Raw genomic sequence first — 20886 nt, 5'->3', positions numbered from 1 at the left:
TCCCTATGTAATTTGGAGTGAATACCACACTTTTTTGTATTTTTATTTGCATGAGGTCCCCCCTTAAAACTTATACTAAACCTGAATGGTCTGGTATAAATTAGGGAGAGCCCCTACGCCTTTTTTTCCTTTTAACTATTTCTGGCCATGTAGGTGAATGGGGCTGGTGATATCACTGGTCGTTAAGTACCTGCCGTCCTTACCAATCAGTGGGAAGCTGTCATGTATAATAATGGAAGTAATATCATTATTATGTCACAAATCTATGGCTTTGCTGCTGTTCGGGCTCTTCTATTCCCAAAGACCAGCAAGCATGATGGTATCTGTAGTCTCATGACTTTAAAATGAAAGGTTCCGCTGTTACCTGTTATCCCACAAAACTTCCAAGTGGAGAAGGTTCCTACTACCTCCCATGGCTTCCTGAGAGGATTACAGGTTTCCCATGTGTTTCCTAGTGGAGAAGGTTCATATTAAGCCCCAGTGCTTCCTGGTGACCCTGTGTTTCTTATTGGAGAGGGTTCCTAGTATGCCCCAGTGCTTCCTGAGAATATTCCTAATGTCCCATGTTTTTCCTAGTGGAGAAGGTTCCTAGTAACTCCCATGGCTTCCTGAGTTGATTCCTAGTGTCCCTTGTATTTACTAGTCGAGCAGGTTCCTAGTAAGCCCCACTGTTTTCTGAGAACATTCCTAGTGTCCCCTGTATTTCCTAGTGGAGAAGGAACCTAATAAGCCCCAATGCTTCCTGAGAAGATTCCTTGTGCCCCCCTTGTTTCCTAGTGGAGAAGATTCCCAGTAACCCTCAGGGCTTCCTGCAAAGAATGTTTCTAGTAAGCAACAGTGCTTCCTGATGTTCATTGTGTTTTCTAGTGGAGAAGGTACCTAGTAGGCACCAGTGCTTCTAGTGATGATTCCTAGTGTCCCCTGTGTTTCCTAGTGGAGAATGTTCCTAGTAAGACCCAGTGCTTCCTGAGAAAATTTCTAGTGTCCCCTGTGTTTCCTAGTGGAGAAGATTCCTAGTAAGCCCCAGCACTTCCTGAGAAGATTTCTAGTGCCCCCTGTGTTTCCTAGTGGAGAAGATTCCTAGTAAGCCCCAGTACTTCCTGGGAAGATTTCTAGTGCCCCTGTGTTTCCTAGTGGAGAAGATTCCTAGTATGCCCCAGTACTTCACCAGAAGATTCCTAGTGTCCCCTGGGTTTCCTAGTGGAGAAGGTTCCTAGTAAGCCCCAGTGCTTCATGAGAAGATTCCTAGTGTCCCCTGTGTTTCCTAGTGGAGAAAGTTCCCTATAACCCTCAGTGCTTCCTCAGAAGATTTCTAATGCCCTTTTTATTTTTTATATAGTGGAGAAGGTTTCTAGTAACCCCCACGGCTTCTTGTGAAGATTCCTAGTGTTGCTTGTGTTTTCCTAGTGGAGAAGGTTCCTAGTAAGGCCCAGTACTTCCTGAGAAGATTTCTAATACCCCTTGTTTTTCCCATTGGATAAGATTCCCAATAACACCCAGTACTTCCTAAGAAGATTCCTAGTGTCCCTTGTGTTTCCTAGTGTTGTTTGTCCTGTTTTTTAAAGTGGAGAAGATTTCTAGTACCCCCCCATGGGTTCATCTAAAGATTCCTAGTGTCGCTTGTGTTTTCCTGTTGGAGAATGTACCTAGTAAGCCCCAGTACTTCCTGGGAAGATTCCTAATATCCCTTAAGTTTCCTAGTGGAGAAGGTTCCCAATAGCACTCAGTGCTTCCCGAGAAGATTCCTAGTGTCCCTTGTGTTTCCTAGTGGAGAAGGTTTCTAGTAAGTCCCAGTGCTTCCTGAGAAGATTCCTAGTGTCCCCTGTGTTTCCTAGTGGAGAAGGTTCCTAGTAACCTTTAGTGCTTCCTGAGAAGATTCCTAATGTCCTTTGTTTTTATAGTGGAGAAGGTTTCTAGTAACCCCCATGGCTTCTTGTGAAGATTCCTAGTGTCGCTTGTGTTTCCTAGTGGAGAAGGTTCCTAGTAAGCCCCAGTGCTTCCTGAGAAGATTCCTAGTGTTTCCCAGTGGAGAAGGATCCTAGTGAGCCCCAGTGCTTCCTCAGAAGATTCCTAATGCCTTTTGTTTTTTTATAGTGGAGAAGGTTTCTAGTAACCACCACGGTTTCTTGTGAAGATTCCTAATGTCGCTTGTGTTTTCCTAGTGGAGAAGGTTCCTAGTAAGCCCCAGTGCTTCCTGAGAAGATTCCTAGTGTCCCCTGTGTCTCCTAGTGGAGAAGGCTCCTAGTAACCCTCAGTGCTTCCTGAGAATATTCCTAGTGTTTCCTAGTGGAGAAGGTTCCTAGTAAGCCCCAGTGCTTCCTCAGAAGATTCCTAATGCCCTTTGTTTTTTATAGTGGAGAAGGTTTCTAGTAAACACCATGGTTTCTTGTGAAGATTCTTAATGTCGCTTGTGTTTTCCTAGTGGAGAAGGTTCATAGTAAGCCCCAGTACTTCCTGAGAAGATTCCTAATACCCCTTGTGTTTCCTAGTGGAGAAGGTTTCTTATAACCCTCAGTGCTTCCTCAGAAGATCCTAATGCCCTTTTTTTTTTATAGTGGAGAAGGTTTCTAGTAACCCCCATGGCTTCTTGTGAAGATTCCTAGTGTTGCTTGTGTTTTCCTAGTGGAGAAGGTTCCTAGTAAGGCCCAGTACTTCCTGAGAAGATTCCTACCACCCCTTGTTTTTCCCAGTGGAGAAGATTCCCAATAACACCCAGTGCTTCCTAAGAAGATTCCTAGTGTCCCTTGTGTTTCCTAGTGGAGAAGGTTCCTAGTAAGCCCCAGTGTTTTCTGAGAAGATTCCTAGTGTTCTTTGTGTTGCCTAGTGGAGAAGGTTCCTGGCAATTGCCAATTTTTCCTGAGAAGATTCCTAGTGTCCTCCTTGTATCCTAGTGGAGATGATTACTAGTGACCCCCAGTGCTTCCTGAGAAGAATCCCCAAGACTCTTAATACCCTACTTTCTGAGAGACTTTTAGTAATCTCAAGATTCCTAGAGTTTCTGTACCAGACACCCCTTGTTCCTAGTAATTGTTCGCAAGTGTCTTCCAGTGTGATCCTCGTACCTCCAGTATTCCTAGTGTCCTTCAGCATGTCCCTAGTGATCCTCTGTGCATTCTCGCTTGCAAATTATATCCTTGCATCTGTTGTATTCTCTGTGCATTCCAGCTTTCAGCCTTCCTGGACATCCCTCAGACTTTCAGGCTGCCTTTTATTATTATTATCCCCTGTGTCTACTTCAATGTCTCCCTGTGTATTCCTAGTTTGTGTCCTTCTTTGTGTCCCAGTGCACTTCTGACGGCTCCTAGTAGATATCCTCTCCGGGCTGGTTCACACCACATGCAGTCCAGTGAGTTTCTATTCTGCATTAAAAAGTGCATGGGCAATGTTTAACCTGGCCAAAGGCCCTAGCATACACCAGTGCAGTGCATTTCAGTTCAGTCAACAAAAGTAGAACATGCTGCATTTTGCCTGTATGGAATGCATGTGGAATGTGGCAAAATCCATTAAAAATGCAATGCCCCCAATTGACATGAAGTAAAAAAAAAAAAAGGTGAGAAAATGCACTGGAACGCATAAAAAATACACCAGAATGCATCAAAAATGCACATGCAAAAATGTCCAGTGATCAGTGCGCCTCAGCACTGCAAGGAACTCTTGCCTGCTTTTCAGCTCTCAGTAGCTGCTTGCTTGGGTGAGCTCTGGAGAAGACCAGGCGGTTCCCTAAGCCCGGTACACATGGGCCGAAAATCGGCCGGTTCAGCAGCAATTGTCCGACCTTCGGTCAGTGTATACAGCTCTCTGTTGAACAGAAGCCGGTGTAACAACTAGTTGAGTCCCCCTGTCAGATTACATTGGCTGAACTTTACGAACATTGGAGCATGGTAGCTAATCAGCTTCTAAGCTTGTTCATTTAAGCTTTGAGAATAAAACCTGGAAGTTGATTGGCTTCTATGCAGAGCTAAACAAGATGGATGAGCAAGTTGGGGGAGGAGGACCTTGACTGGCCTGCAGAGAGTTCTGACCTCAACCCGATAGAACACCTTTTAGATGAATTAGAGTGGAGACTGCGGGCCAGGCCTTCTCGCTCAACATCAGTGCCTGACCTCACAAATGCGCTTCTGGAAAAATGGTCAAACTTTCCCATAGACACCCTCCTAAACCTTGTGGACAGCCTTCCCAGAAGAGTTGAATTTGTTATAGCTGCAAAGGGTGGGCCAACTCAATATTGAACCCTACAGACTAAGATTGGGATGCCATTTGAGGTCATGTGCATGTGAAGACAGGCATCCCAATACTTTTGGCAAAATAGTTGGCATGGTGGAGGTGCTCCCTTTCTTTGACAGTAGTGTATCTTCCGAAATTTATTTATTTCAGGTACTTATATAGCGCCGTCAACTTACGCATCACTTCACATATACAATATATTGTACATTCACATCAGTCCTTGCCCTCAAGGAGCTTACAATCACTAACTCACATTCATACATACACATACTGGGGCCAGTTTAGACAGGAGCCAATTAACCAACCAACATGTACATAGAAGAGCCGGCACCACTGGAAATTCAGTCTTCAATTTTATTGTTGTCGTATGACCATGATAAAAAGAACACTGCGTTTCCTTTTTATCATGGTCATACGACAACAATAAAATTGAAGACTGAATTTCCAGTGGTGCCGGCTCTTCTATGCAAATTTGCGGTTTATTTCGGGATGTGGGAGGGACATCCTGAGCCAGAGCACCTGGATTAGGTGTGTCACCGTCCATCCCATCATTTGGCTTTTCTCTTCAGTGTTGTCTTGATGGGAGTGTCTTGATGGAAGTGAACTAACCCTCTCATATCTATTGATGATGTTGTTTACATTTTTCCAGGACACGCCATGGAGAAACCCTCAAAGGATCTTCTCACTTTATCTCCAGGTTGTAAAATGGAAGGTGAGGACATCACAGGAGATTGTGGAGGAGAAAAGACAATGAGCTCCACTATGGATGGTGGACTTCACAGTGTGGATAGACCATGGAATCCCTCTGACTCTGAGCAACCTCGTACTGTGAGGGATGGTGCCGGGATTCAGGGGGAGAAGACATTTCCCTGTCCTGATTGTTGGGAAACTTATCGCTTCAAATTAAATCTTAGTGTACTTCAGAGATCCCTCACTGCGTGTTCTTTTGATCATGGTCATACGACAACAATAAAATGGAAGACTGAATTCCCAGTGGTGTCGGCTCTTCTATGTACATTTGTGGTTCATTTCAGGATGTGGGAGGGACATCCTGAGCCAGAGCACCTGGATTAGGTGTGCCACCGTCCATCTCATTTGGCTCTTCTGTTCAGAGTGGTGTGATTTTGTGTTGCATTTAACCAACCAACATGTCTTTGGAGTGTGGGAGGAAACCAGAGTACCCGGAGGAAACCCTTGGGGTTTCCCACGCAGGCACAGGGAGAACATGCAAACTCCAGGTAGGTGGTGTTGTGGTTGGGATTCAAACTGGCGACGCCAGTGCTACCAGGTGGAAGTTCTAACTTCTTGGCCACCATGCTGTGCTGAAACGTGAATTGATTTGGAACAACAAATATACGAAACAAATCCGAATATAGGAAATGAATCATTCTAACATAACGAATAGGATGAAACAAAATTATTAAATTAACAAATGAATCTGAAACAAAGTGAATTGTTCCATTATCCACATCTCTACTCCTATTTCCCTGTGAGTCCTGCACCTCAATGCAGTCTTATGAGTATTCCATGTGCTGCCTGCCTGTAAGACCAGCACTCCAGTGCTGCATTATACTCCTGCCATTCCAGTGAGTCCTGTATTTTGTAATTTCCGAGATCCTCAAATCAGTGCTTCTCTTTACCAGGCCAGCTGTAACCTACACAGAAGGTCCACCATCCCGACCATTCATGATAACGCCATTCATGACATACTATACATGAAGGTTGGTTGTTTGTCCAAATGCCCAAACAGCCAAGGTGGTGATATCCCTTCTCCCCAGACAGGAAGTCTCTATGGTAGACAGGAAGTGATGTCAGGTACAGACAGGAAGTTCCAGGTGAAAGGTGAGTCGGGAGGAAGTAGAGAGGAGACATTCCTGGAACTGGCAGCAGAGGAGGTAATAAGATATTATTTTATATTAACTCCCAGTAATCCCCCCGTCATGTTCCGTCCTCTTCCTCCATAGTCACCGTGACATCTTTTATCTCCAGCAGATGATGATACACACATATATAGTGTGGAAACCTAGATTAACCCCTTCAGGGGCAGAACATTCCCCCACTTACATTGTCTTCAATTTGGAGGTGTGTCACCTTTCCCACCAATCACCTTCTCACCTCATCAGTTTATACTAACGGATTATATGACTTTTTTGGTTACAGTGGATTGGATAATGTATGTCTTTATTTTATAAGATTATAATAGGAAGAAAGAGGAAAATAGAATTCATAGTAACTGTTCTGAAAAATAATTTTTCCATAATGATCTGATTCCCAGATATTCATCCTAAAATGTGATCAGTAAAGTCTCCGTACATGGAGACCACAGGAATAGGATGTGTCCTGGCAAAACCTAAAGACAAAGTTCATCTGTCAGTTTAGAAGAGGTGGGACGCACCCCGGAGCATTGATTCTGTGTAGAGAAACCTCGCAGAGTGTCCCTCACAGCTCCTCCTCCCAATGTCCTTCCAATCAGAGTCAGAGAATCCTATGACATCACACTGACCTCACAGCTCCTCCTCCCAATGTCCTTCCTATCAGAGTCAGAGAATCCTATGACATCACACTGACCTCACAGCTCCTCCTCCCAATGTCCTTCCAATCAGAGTCAGAGAATCTTATGACATCACACTGACCTCACAGCTCCTCTCCCAATGTCCTTCCTATTAGAGTCAGAGAATCTTATGACATCACACTGACCTCACAACTCCTCCTCCCAATGTCCTTCCAATCAGAGCCAGAGCATCCTATGACATCACACTGACCTCACAGCTCCTCCTCCCAATGTCCTTCCAATCAGAGCCAGAGCATCCTATGACATCACACTGACCTCACAGCTCCTCCTCCCAATGTCCCTTTAATCAGAGTTAGAATCCTATGACATCACACTGACCTCACAGCTCCTCCTCCCTCTGGGCCTCAATATGTGTCTATACTCAGTGGGGACTATATGTATATCTGTAGCAACACTCATATTATCCCCCCATCCATCCTAATTTTGTACAACCAGTACAGTCCAGACAATTCTCTGTTATCAATTATTGGTTTACAGGAAACCTGTATAGATCACATGACCAATGAAGATGGAGGAGGACCAGCATCACATGACTGAGAGAATACTAAACCTCACCCTGGAGATCATCTACTTGCTGACCGGAGAGGTGAGGAGGATTCTGGGAGGTCACATGACATCACTCTTATCTCTATTAATAAAAACACAGACCTGACCGGAGAGGTGAGGAGGATTCTGGGAGGTCACATGACATCACTCTTATCTCTATTAATAAAACACAGACCTGACCAGAGAGGTGAGGAGGATTCTGGGAGGTCACATGACATCACTCTTATCTCTATTAATAAAACACAGACCTGATTGGAGAGGTGAGGAGGATTCTGGGATTCTAACATGATATTCCTATTGGTTCTCCAATACAGAGATTTCCTCTTGTGAAGTCAGGTGATCATATGACCATCACAGTGCCTCCATGTGACTCCCTAAAACCTGAGAGACACAACATGGAGAAGATTCTAGAAGTCACCAAGAAGATGATGGAGCTGCTGACAGGAGAGGTGAGGAGGATTCTGGGAATTCTGGGACATTATCCAGTAACAGACAAGGGATGTGTCTGGATGGTGACTGTATCATTGTGTGTGTCAGGTTCCTATAAGGTGTCAGGATGTCACTGTCTATTTCTCCATGGAGGAGTGGGAGTATTTAGAAGGACACAAGGATCTCTACAAGGACGTCATGATGGACAATCAGCCGCCCCTCACATCACCGGGTAAGAGGAGACTTTATTGTAAAGGAGAGAGCAGTACGGAGGGTCCACCTAGATCCCCCATCATCTGATAAACACATAGAAACAATGTATTCAGTCAGTGTGTGTGTTTCCTACAGATGGATCCAGTAATGGGAACCCACCAGAGAGATGTCCCCGTCCTCTGTATTCCCGGGATTCCACACAGGAAGGTCACACCATCCCTCACCATCATCAGGTAGATGAGGAACAATTATTGGTAGTTATGATTTATACACAAGCATGTTTGTTATAATAAATGTTTTATTTTATATCCAGAGTGGAAACCTCAGGGATTATAATATTGTTATTAAGGAAGAGTATAAACAGGAGGATGAGGAGTATGGTGTGATGAAGGAGCTTTCTGAAGCACACAAGGATCTTTATAAGGATATCAAGATGGAGCCACCTAATACCAGGAACCCACCAGAGAGATGTCCCCGTCCTCTGTATTCCCGGGATTCCACACAGGAAGGTCACACCATCCCTCACCATCATCAGGTAGGTGGAGTTGAGGGTCGGGAACATAAAGTGATTGAACACTCTGACATGTGGAGATGATGTGTGGACTCTACAAGATGATATTGTCTATGTGATCTCACATCATAAATACTTCTATGTTACAGATGTTATTTTCTGTCTTTCTGCTGGTTTAGGGTGAAGATCTGATGAACATGAAAGTTGAGGGTGAAGTAGAAGAGACGTATGTGAGGGATGATCAGCGATATATGGAGGAGGCTGGAATGACAAGGACATTCATAGAGGAGGACACTCCTACAGAGATCAGCACAGGTGACTCATAATATATTCTTCTCTTATCTCTGATCTGTTACTGCACACTGATTGGTCAAGAATAGGGCAGGAGCTGAGTAATATCAGCCAATAGGAGGCATCATCAGGAAACATCTGCTCACTCATATCTACCTGATCCAGATGGAATCTTGATGGAAGTGAACTAACCCTCTCATATCTATTGATGATGTTTTTTATATTTTTCCAGGACACGCCATGGAGAAACTCTCAAAGGATCTTCTCACTTTATCTCCAGGTTGTAAAATAGAAGATGAGGACATCACAGGAGATTGTGGAGGAGAAAAGACAATGATCTCCACTATGGATGGTGGACTTCACAGTGTGGATAGACCATGGAATCCCTCTGACTCTGAGCAACCTCGTACTGTGAGGGGTGGTGCCGGGATTCAGGGGGAGAAGACATTTTCCTGTCCTGATTGTGGGGAAACTTTTCGCTCCAAATTAAATCTTAGTGTACTTCAGAGATCCCTCACAGGAGAGAAGCTTAATTTCTTCCCCGAGTGCGGTAAAAATAATCCACAGAAATCAGACCTTCTTACACATCAAAGATCTCACCCAGGACAGAAGTCGTATTCCTGTTCCGAATGTGGGAAATGTTTTTCTCGTAAATCAAAACTGGACATACATTACAGAACTCACACGGGGGAGAAGCCGTATCCCTGCCCTGAGTGCGGGAAAGTTTTTTCACGGAAAACCAGTCTTTCTGTCCATCTGAGATTGCACACCGGCGAGAAGCCGCATTCCTGCTCTGAATGCGGAAAGAGTTATACACAGAAACTAGAACTTATTTTACATCAAAGATCCCACACGGGGGAGAGGCCACATTCCTGCCTCGAGTGCGGGAAATGTTTCTCAGATAAGAACAGTCTTTCCAGACATCAGAGATCGCACAGCGGTGAGAAGTCGTATTCCTGCCCTGAGTGTGGGAAATGTTTTGCACGGAGGCCCGATCTTTCCAGACATCTGAGGTGGCACACGGGTGAGAAGCCGTATCCCTGCCCTGAGTGCGGGAAATGTTTTCTGCAGAAATCAAGACTTGCCGTTCATCAAAGATCTCACGCAGGGGCGAGTCCATATGCCTGCTCTGAGTGCGGAAAACTATTTGCAGAGAAGAGCAGTCTTTCCAGACATCAGAGATTGCACACGGGCGAGAACATGCATACCTGCTTCGAGTGCGGGAAATGTTTTTCACAAAAATCAGACCTTGTTAAACATCAGAGGTCTCACACGGGGGAGAAGCCGTTTTCCTGCCCCGAGTGCGGGAAATGTTTTTCAAACAAGTCCCATCTTAGCATACATCGGAGATCTCACACGGGTGAGAAGCCGTATTCCTGCCCGGAGTGCGGGAAATGTTTTTCGCAGAGGTCCCACGTTTACTCGCATCAGAGGACTCACATGGATGAGAAGCCGTATGCTTGTTCAAAGTGCGGGAAATGTTTTTCACGGAAGTCCAGTCTTGCTAAACACCAAATATGGCACTTGGGTAAAAAGCCGTTTTCCTGCCTTGAGTGTGGAAAAAGTTACAGATGGAAATCAGACCTTGTTGTACATCAAAGATCTCACACTGGTGAGAAGCCGTATCCCTGCCCTGAGTGTGGGAAATGTTTTACACAAAAGTCTCATCTTACCAAACATCAGAGAACCCACACAACCCTCAAAGTGTATTAATGTCCTGAGTGTGGGAAATGTCTTCTATATCAATCATATTTTGCTGTACATCAGAGATCTCACACTAGGAACTGGTGACACCCACAAGAGAGGTGATGGGGCCACCATTGGGGGGGGGGCAGCCACATGTAGGGGGTCCTGGCATCACGGGCATCACGAGCAGTGTGGCCAATGATTCTTCTGTGGCTTAGCCACTGCAGTCCCACCTCCCACCCGCCGCTGCCAGCATTAGTGGTTGGTTGCTAGGGCGCCGCCTGGTGCCTAGCAACCAACCACGTGGTAGGTCCGCCCCCAGCATTCAGTTAACGGAACTTCCTCCTCCAGATCTGGCTGCTGCACTATGTTCCTGAGCCCACCAAATCCCACCCATTGAGTCCCGCCCACCAAATCCCACCCATTGAGTCCCGCCCACTAAGTCCCACCCACAGAGTTCCAGCTACTGGGTCCCAGCTCCCATCCAACCCTCGGATTCAACATGGAAACACTAATGGGGGGCCTCTAATGATGGGGACACGGATGGAGGACCTTCACTGATGGGGGACTTCTAATGATGGGGACACTGATGGGGGACCTGTAATGATGGGGACACTGATGGGTCACCTCCACTGATGGGGGACTTCTAATGATGGGGACACTGATAGAGGGACCTCTAATGATGGGGACACTGATAGAGGGACCTATAATGATGGGGACACTGTTAGAGGGACCTATAATGATGGGGGGCTTTTAATGATGGGGACACGTATGGGGGACCTCTAATGATGGGGACACTAATGGGGGGCCTCTAATGATGGGGACATGAATGGAGGACCTCCACTGATGGGTGACTTTTAATGATGTGGACACTGATGGGGGACCTCTAATGATGGGGACACTGATCGAGGACCAGCACTGATGGAGGACTTCTAATGATGGGGACACTGATGGGGGACCTCTAATGATGGGGACACTGATAGAGGGACCTCTAGTGATGGGGACACTGATAGAGGGACCTATAATGATGGGGACACTGATGGGGGACTTCTAATGATGGGGACATGGATGGAAGACCTCTAATGATGGGGACACTGATGGAGGACCTCTAATGATGGGGACATAGATGGAAAACCTCCACTGATGGGGGACCTCTAATGATGGGGACACTGATGGGTGACCTCTAATGATGGGGACACTGATAGAGGGACTTCTAATGATGGGGACACTGATGGGTGACCTCTAATGATGGGGACACTGATAGAGGGACCTCTAATGATGGGGACACTGATGGGGCACCTCTAATGATGGGGACACTGATGGGAGACCTCTAATGATGGGAACGCTTATGAAGGACCTCTAATGATGGGGACATAGATAGAGGACCTCTAATGATGGGGACACAGATGGAGGACCTCCCCTGATGGGGTACTTCTAATGATGGGGACACTGATGGGTGACCTCTAATGATGGGGACACTGATAGAGGGACCTCTAATGATGGGGACACTAATGGGGGACCTCTAAGGATGGGGACACTGATGGGAGACCTCTAATGATGGGAACGCTTATGGAGGACCTCTAATGATGGGGACACTGATCGAGGACCTTCACTGATGGGGGACTTCTAATGATGGGGACACTCATGGAGGACCTTTAATGATGGGGACATGGATGGAGGACTTCTAATGATGGGAACACTGATAGAGGGACCTCTAATGATGGGGACACTGATAGAAGGACTGATAGAATGACCTCTAATGATGGGGATTGTAATGTAAATAGTTACTGCAAAGCTTCGTTCTGATACCTATACCTATGAAGCCCTGTCCTTATTTTTTGGGCAAGGCTGTAATGTTTTAAAACACAATAAAGTTCTATTTTGTCACCTGCTCATGTTGTCTAACAATTTCCAAGGTTACTACACCACTTCTTTATTATTAACAGCAATGGTTTTATTGGTTGATTGTATGCATTTTATTTAACCTACGGATAAAGATCCGTACCTCAAGATGACATGGGATGTGGAAGGAGACCACTTATCTCACTATGGCCACTTTCCCTGAGGGTCAAGTCAAAGGGGTAGCTGGTGTTCTCGCTCATTGGAATTTAAACTTAGCAAGCTACTCCCAGGTCACCATTCAGGTATCTACAGGCACGAGACTGACAACAGAACTGGACTTTAAGTTGGCCTGGCAGGAAGCTGTACTGCAGCAGGATACAGAGAAGTATAGTGGGACTGGACTAGTAGATGACGGATGCTGTAGTTAACTGGAGACATAGCAGACTGAACTGGTAGATGACTGGAGTGGTAGACGACTGGAGTGGTAGAAGAATGGAGTGATAGGTGACTGGAAAGGTAGGTGACTGGAGTCATAAAAGACTAAAATGATAGATAACTGGAGTGGTAAATGAATGGACTGGTAGAAGACTGGAGTGGTAGATTACTGGAGTGGTAGAAGACTGGAGTGGTAGAAGACTGGAGTGGTAGTTGACTGGAGTGGTAGATGACTGGAGTGGTAGATGACTGGAGTGGTAGATGACTGGAGTGGTAAAGGACTGGAGTGGTAGAAGACTGGAGTGGTAAATGAATGGACTGGTAGAAGACTGTAATGGTAGATGACTGGAGTGGTAGATGACTGGAGTGGTAGAAGACTGGAGTGGTAGAAGACTGGAGTGGTAGAAGACTGGAGTGGTAGAAGACTGGAGTGGTAGAAGACTGGAGTGGTAGATGACTGGAGTGGTAAATGAATGGACTGGTAGAAGACTGTAATGGTAGACGACTGTAATGGTAGATGACTGGAGTGGTAGAAGACTGGAGTGGTAGATGACCAGAGTGGTAAATGAATGGACTGGTAGATGACTGGAGTGGTAAATGAATGGACTGGTAGAAGACTGTAATGGTAGATGACTGGAGTGGTAGATGACTGGAGTGGTAGATAACCAGAGTGGTAAATGAATGGACTGGTAGAAGACTGGAGTGGTAGATGACCGGACTAGTAGATGACCGGAGTGGTAAAAGACTAGAGTGGTAAATGAATGGAGTGGTAGAAAACTGGAGTGGTAGAAGATTGGAGTGGTAGAGGACTGCACTGATAGATGACTGGTAAATGACTGGACTGGTAGATAACTGGAATGGTAGATGGATAGTGGTAGAAGACTGAACTGGACTGTAAAAATTCCCAGCTCACTTACCAGCCAACTTGCAACAAACCAAATTTTTCCTGTCTTATGCCCTGTACACACGATAGGATTTTCCGACAACAAAACCCTGGATTTTTTTCCTGAAGGATGTTGGCTCAAAGTTGTCTTGCATACACACGATCACACAAATGTCGTCGGAAATTCCGAACGTCAAGAACACGGTGACGTACAACATGTACAATGAGCCGAGGAAAATGAAGTTCAATAGCCAGTGCAGCTCTTCTGCTTGATTCCGAGCATGCGTGGAACTTTGTGCGTCGGAATTGTCTACACACGATCGGAATTTACGACAAGTTTTGTTGTCGGAAAATTTGAGAACCTGCTCGCAAACATTTGTTGGTGGAAATTCCACCAACAAATGTTCTATGGAGCCTACACACAGTCGGACTTTCCAATAACAAGCTCGCATCGAACATTTGTTGTCAGAAAATCCGATCATTGCACACATTTGCTGCAGCGGCCACGTCACAGCACCCCAGTGTGCTGCAGTCCTAACTCTGTAAATTTTGAGAATCTCCCAAGTTGGAGCACGAATATACAGCAAAAATGGATAGATTAAGGGCTGGTATGCCTGGAGGGAGCCCACCCCTCCTTAAAGGTACAGGAACGTACTTCCATGTTCTCCTTGCTGCAAAGGCCAGTTATAGGTTGGGGTGGTTTCCATTTGTACTGAACTGGACTGTAGCAGACTAGACTGGTAGATGACTGGACTATAGCAGGCTGATCTGGTAGATGACTGGACTGGTAGCAGAAGGGATTGTAGAAGACTGGAGTGGTAGTTGAGTGGTAGAGGACTTTAGTGGTAAGAGGACTGGAGTGGTAGAAGACTGGAGTTGTAGAGGAATGGAGTGGTAGAGTATTGGAGTGGTAGAAGAGTAGAGTGGTAGAAGAGGGGAGTGGTAGAGGACTGGAGTGGTAGAAGACTGGAGTTCTAGAGGAATGGAGTGGTAGAAGACTGGTGTTGTAGAAGACTTGAGTGGTAGAGGACTGGAGTGGTAGAAGACTTGAGTGGTAAGAGGACTGGAGTGGTAGAAGACTGGAGTGGTAGAGGAATGGAGTTGTAGAGGACTGGAGTGGTAGAGGACTGAAGTGGTAGAGGACTGGAGTGGTAGAAGACTGGAGTGGTAGAAGACTGGAGTGGTAGAGGACTGGAGTGGTAGAAGACTGGAGTGGTAGAGGACTGGAGTTGTAGAGGAATGGAGTGGTAGAGGACTGGAGTGGTAGAAGGCTGGAGTGGTAGAGGACTGGAGTTGTAGAGGACTGGAGTGGTAGAAGAATGGAGTGGTAGAAGACTGGAGTGGTAGAGGACTGGAGTGGTAGAGGACTGCACTGATAGATGACTGGTAAATGACTGGACTGGTAGATAACTGGAATGGTAGATGGATAGTGGTAGAAGACTGAACTAGACTGTAAAAATTCCCAGCTCACTTACCAGCCAACTTGCAACAAACCAAATTTTTCCTGTCTTATGCCCTGTACACACGATAGGATTTTCCGACAACAAAACCCTGGATTTTTTTCCTGAAGGATGTTGGCTCAAAGTTGTCTTGCATACACACGGTCACACAAATGTCGTCGGAAATTCCGAATGTCAAGAACACAGTGACGTACAACATGTACAACGAGCCGAGAAAAATGAAGTTCAATAGCCAGTGCAGCTCTTCTGCTTGATTCCGAGCATGCGTGGAACTTTGTGCGTCGGAATTGTCTACACACGATCGGAATTTCCGACAAGTTTTGTTGTCGGAAAATTTGAGAACCTGCTCGCAAACATTTGTTGGTGGAAATTCCACCAACAAATGTTCTATGGAGCCTACACACAGTCGGACTTTCCAACAACAAGCTCGCATCGAACATTTGTTGTCAGAAAATCCGATCATTGCACACATTTGCTGCAGCGGCCACGTCACAGCACCCCAGTGTGCTGCAGTCCTAACTCTGTAAATTTTGAGAATCTCCCAAGTTGGAGCACATATATACAGTAAAAATGGATAGATTAAGGGCTGGTATGCCTGGAGGGAGCCCACCCCTCCTTAAAGGTACAGGAACGTACTTCCATGTTCTCCTTGCTGCAAAGGCCAGTTATAGGTTGGGGTGGTTTCCATTTGTACTGAACTGGACTGTAGCAGACTAGACTGGTAGATGACTGGACTATAGCAGGCTGATCTGGTAGATGACTGGACTGGTAGCAGAAGGGATTGTAGAAGACTGGAGTGGTAGTTGAGTGGTAGAGGACTTGAGTGGTAAGAGGACTGGAGTGGTAGAAGACTGGAGTTGTAGAGGAATGGAGTGGTAGAGTATTGGAGTGGTAGAAGAGTAGAGTGGTAGAAGAGGGGAGTGGTAGAGGACTGGAGTGGTAGAAGACTGGAGTGGTAGAGGACTGGAGTGGTAGAGGAATGGAGTGGTAGAAGACTGGAGTTGTAGAAGACTTGAGTGGTAGAGGACTTGAGTGGTAAGAGGACTGGAGTGGTAGAAGACTGGAGTGGTAGAGGAATGGAGTTGTAGAGGACTGGAGTGGTAGAGGAATGGAGTGGTAGAAGACTGGAGTGGTAGAGGACTGGAGTGGTAGAAGACTGGAGTTGTAGAGGACTGGAGTGGTAGAGGAATGGAGTGGTAGAAGACTGGAGTGGTAGAGGACTGGAGTGGTAGAAGACTGGAGTGGTAGAGGACTGGAGTTGTAGAGGAATGTAGTGGTAGAGGACTGGAGTGGTAAAAGACTGGAGTGGTAGAGGACTGGAGTTGTAGAGGACTGGAGTGGTAGAAGAATGGAGTGGTAGAAGACTGGAGTGGTAGAGGACTGGAGTGTTAGAAGACTGGAGTGGTAGAGGACTGGAGTTGTAGAGGAATGGAGTGGTAGAGGACTGGAGTGGTAGAAGACTGGAGTGGTAGAGGACTGGAGTTGTAGAGGAATGGAGTGGTAGAGGACTGGAGTGGTAGAGGACTGGAGTTGTAGAGGACTGGAGTGGTAGAAGAATGGAGTGGTAGAAGACTGGAGTGGTAGAGGACTGGAGTGTTAGAAGACTGGAGTGGTAGAGGACTGGAGTTGTAGAGGAATGGAGTGGTAGAGGACTGGAGTGGTAGAAGACTGGAGTGGTAGAGGACTGGAGTTGTAGAGGAATGGAGTGGTAGAGGACTGGAGTGGTAGAAGACTTGAGTGGTAGAAGACTGGAGTGGTAGAGGGTTGGAGCGGTAGAGGACTGGAGTGGTAGAAGAATGGAGTAAAACAAAGGATTTGCCCTGGGACTTTAAATGAAGTGGGTACCGTTTCCGGAGTGGTAGAAGAAAGGAGTGGTAGAGGACTGGAGTGGTAGAGGACTTCAGTAGTAGAGGACTGGAGAGGTAGAAGATTAGAGTGGTAGATGACCGGAGTGGTAGAGGACTGGAGTGGTAGAGGACTGGAGTGGTAGAGGACTGGAGTGGTAGAAGATTAGAGTGGTAGATGACCGGACTGGTAGAGGACTGGAAAGGTAGAAGATTAGAGTGGTAGATGACCGGAGTGGTAGAGGACTGGACTGGTAGATGACCGGAGTGGTAGATGACCGGAGTGGTAGAGGACTAGAGTGGTAGAGGACTCCAGTAGTAGAGGACTGGAGTGGTAGAAGACTGGAGTGGTAGAAGACTGGAGTGGTAGAGGAATGGAGTTGTAGAGGACTGGAGTGGTAGAGGAATGGAGTGGTAGAAGACTGGAGTGGTAGAGGACTGGAGTGGTAGAAGACTGGAGTTGTAGAGGACTGGAGTGGTAGAGGAATGGAGTGGTAGAAGACTGGAGTGGTAGAGGACTGGAGTGGTAGAAGACTGGAGTGGTAGAGGACTGGAGTTGTAGAGGAATGTAGTGGTAGAGGACTGGAGTGGTAAAAGACTGGAGTGGTAGAGGACTGGAGTTGTAGAGGACTGGAGTGGTAGAAGAATGGAGTGGTAGAAGACTGGAGTGGTAGAGGACTGGAGTGTTAGAAGACTGGAGTGGTAGAGGACTGGAGTTGTAGAGGAATAGAGTGGTAGAGGACTGGAGTGGTAGAAGACTGGAGTGGTAGAGGACTGGAGTTGTAGAGGAATGGAGTGGTAGAGGACTGGAGTGGTAGAAGACTTGAGTGGTAGAAGACTGGAGTGGTAGAGGGTTGGAGCGGTAGAGGACTGGAGTGGTAGAAGAATGGAGTAAAACAAAGGATTTGCCCTGGGACTTTAAATGAAGTGGGTACCGTTTCCGGAGTGGTAGAAGAAAGGAGTGGTAGAGGACTGGAGTGGTAGAGGACTTCAGTAGTAGAGGACTGGAGAGGTAGAAGATTAGAGTGGTAGATGACCGGAGTGGTAGAGGACTGGAGTGGTAGAGGACTGGAGTGGTAGAGGACTGGAGTGGTAGAAGATTAGAGTGGTAGATGACCGGACTGGTAGAGGACTGGAAAGGTAGAAGATTAGAGTGGTAGATGACCGGAGTGGTAGAGGACTGGACTGGTAGATGACCGGAGTGGTAGATGACCGGAGTGGTAGAGGACTGGAGTGGTAGAGGACTCCAGTAGTAGAGGACTGGAGTGGTAGAAGACTGGAGTGGTAGAGGACTGGAGTGGTAGAGGACTAGAGTGGTAGAAGACTGGAGTGGTAGAGGACTGGAGAGGTAGAAGATTAGAGTGGTAGATGACCGGAGTGGTAGAGGACTGGACTAGTAGAGGACTGGAGTGGTAGAAGATTAGAGTGGTAGATGACCGGACTGGTAGAGGACTGGACTAGTAGAGGACTGGACTGGTGGAGGATTGGAGTGGTAAGAGGACTGGACTGGAAGAGGACCGGACTGGTAGATGGCCGGAGTGGAGGATGACCGGAGTGGTAGAGGACCAGAGTGGAGAATGACTGGAGTGGTAGAGGACTCAACATCCCCCACCTTTGATATTCCACCTTACGTAAAACATACATGGAAAAAGATCCTTATTTCTTTGTCTAAGCTTGGCAGTCAAAACATAAATTGACGTAAACAATATTTTTTAAATAAAATATTTATAAAACAAATTGACATTTACAAGCAATGTACCGCTCCAACGTACACTGGGAATGTACAATATATAACAGAGAGTGATTGGGCAGAGACAAGCCTACGGCAAGAAGAAGAAGTTCTCATCCGTAGGCCTGAGAAGTGCAACTAGACGGCGGATTTTCCTCGGCTCGTCATGAGTGTTTTTTCTTGATCTCCAGCATGATTTGTTTCAGCTCGTCGATATTTTTATCTATAGCGTCCAGTCTCTTTACCAGCTGGGAGTATTTTTGGTCGCAGTGGCAATGACACGTACAAGGTGGCTCGTTGTGGTGGTCCTGGCCTTCAGCTTGGGAATCGGGATCTGGAATTAGAAATTCATTTTCTTCTCTCTGTAAAACCAAAAAAAAAAATTTAAAATATATATATTTATTTGACGTATTTTACAATTGACGGCCAAAGATTTTAGCGAAAAGTCGCCAACCAACGGGTCCCTTTCACAAGCTTCTTGTAGAAAAAAAATGTATATCCCATTTTTATTTTTTTAATTAACTTTACCAGACCAGTTTTTTTTTTAATTAACATTAACTTTTTATAATTAACTTATTATTGTTTCCATAATATAAAAATAAAAAGTCTGAGATTACAATTTACTACATCAAAAGTCAGATCATCTTCCATACCATTCCCTCCACTGGCTACCAAAAAAATCATAATAAAGATTTAACCACTTGACCCCCCATGCCAGTTCTGACATTCCTCTCCTATATGTACAAATCAGTATTTTCTTGCTAGAAAATTACTTAGAACCCCCAAACTTTATTTTTATGAGCAGAGGCCCTAGAGAATATAATGGTGGGTGTTGCAATTTTTTTTATGTCACATGGTATTTGCATAGTGTTGTTTTTTTGCAATTTTTAAAAAAAAAATATATGATTTGATGTGAAGGAGGATCTCTGATGTGATTGAAGGACCTCTGATGTGAAGGTGGACCTCTGATGTGACAGGAGGACCACTGATGTGATAGGAGGACCTCTGATGTGATAGGAGGACCTCTGATGTGATAGGAGGACCTCTGATGTGATTGAAGGACCTCTGATGTAATAGGAGGGCCTCTGATGTGATCGTAGGACCTCTGGTGTGATAGGGGACCTCTGACATGATAGAAGGACCTCTGATGTGATAGGAGGACCTCTGATGTGATTGAAGGACCTCTGATGTGATAGGAGGGCCTCTAAAGTGAAGGAGGACATCTGATGTCATGGGTGGACCTCTGATGTAATTGGGGGTCCTCTGGTGTAATAGCGGATCTCTGATGTGAAGGGGGGGCTCTGATGTGATAAGAGGACCTCTGATGTGATAGGAGTATCTCCAATGTGATAGAAGGATCTCAGATGTGATAGGAGGATCTCAGATGTGATAGAAGGATCTCAGATGTGATAGGAGGATCTCAGATGTGATAGGAAGATCTCTGATGTGATAGGAGCATCTCTGATGTGAAGGGGGGACCTCCGATGTGATAGGAGGACCTGTGACGTGAAGGGGGGGCCTCTGATGTGATAGGAGGACCTCTGATGTGATTAGGGGACTTCTGATGTGATGGGAGGACCTCTCATGTGACAGGAGGACCTCCAAAGTGATAAGAGAACCTCTGATGTGATGGGAGAATCTCTAATGTTATAAGAGGACCTCTGATGTGATGGGGGGGGGGGGGGCTCTGATGGGATGACCTCTGATGTGATCATAGGACCTCTGGTGTGATAGGGGACCTCTGATGTGATAGGAGGACCTCTGATGTGGTAGAAGGTCCGCTGATGTGATACGAGGACCTCTAATGTGAAGGAGGACATCTGATGTCATGGGTGGACCTCTGAGGTAATTGGGAGACCTCTGATGTGATAGGGGGATCTCTGATGTGAAGGGGGGACCTCTGATGTGATAGGGGGATCTCTGATGTGAAGGGGGCACCTCCAATGTGATAGGAGGACCACTGATGTGATAGGAGGATCTCTGATGTGAAGGGGGGACCTCTGATGTGATATGAGGATCTCTGATGTGAAGGAGGGACCTCTGATGTGATAGGAGAATCTCTGATGTGAAGGGGGAACCACCGATGTGATAGGAGGACCTCTGATGTGAAGGTGGACCTCTGACATAATAGAATAACCTCTGATGTGATAGGAGGGCCTCTGATGTGATGGGGGACCTCTGATGTGATAGGAGGACCTCTGATGTGATTGTAGGACCTCTG

General features: G+C 46.1%; 2 protein-coding genes across 2 annotated transcripts in view; both read left to right on the top strand.

The window, feature by feature from the left end:
* The window catches only part of LOC141104988 (uncharacterized), a 443832-nt gene that overhangs the window by 42622 nt on the left and 380324 nt on the right, over positions 1-20886 (top strand). The gene's annotated exons all lie outside the window — the stretch shown is intronic.
* Positions 8679-12358, top strand: LOC141104814 (uncharacterized). The gene is given in 3 exon segments (XM_073594580.1): positions 8679-8810; positions 9019-10396; positions 10398-12358. Coding segments are annotated over 3 exon segments (1779 nt in total). The 5' UTR covers positions 8679-8686; the 3' UTR covers positions 10675-12358.

The sequence above is a fragment of the Aquarana catesbeiana genome, linkage group LG08, assembly GCF_042186555.1.
Source record: "Aquarana catesbeiana isolate 2022-GZ linkage group LG08, ASM4218655v1, whole genome shotgun sequence".
NCBI classification, from domain to species: domain Eukaryota; kingdom Metazoa; phylum Chordata; class Amphibia; order Anura; family Ranidae; genus Aquarana; species Aquarana catesbeiana.
Note: the sequence above shows the minus strand (reverse complement) of the source record. Positions and strands in the feature narration are given on the sequence as shown.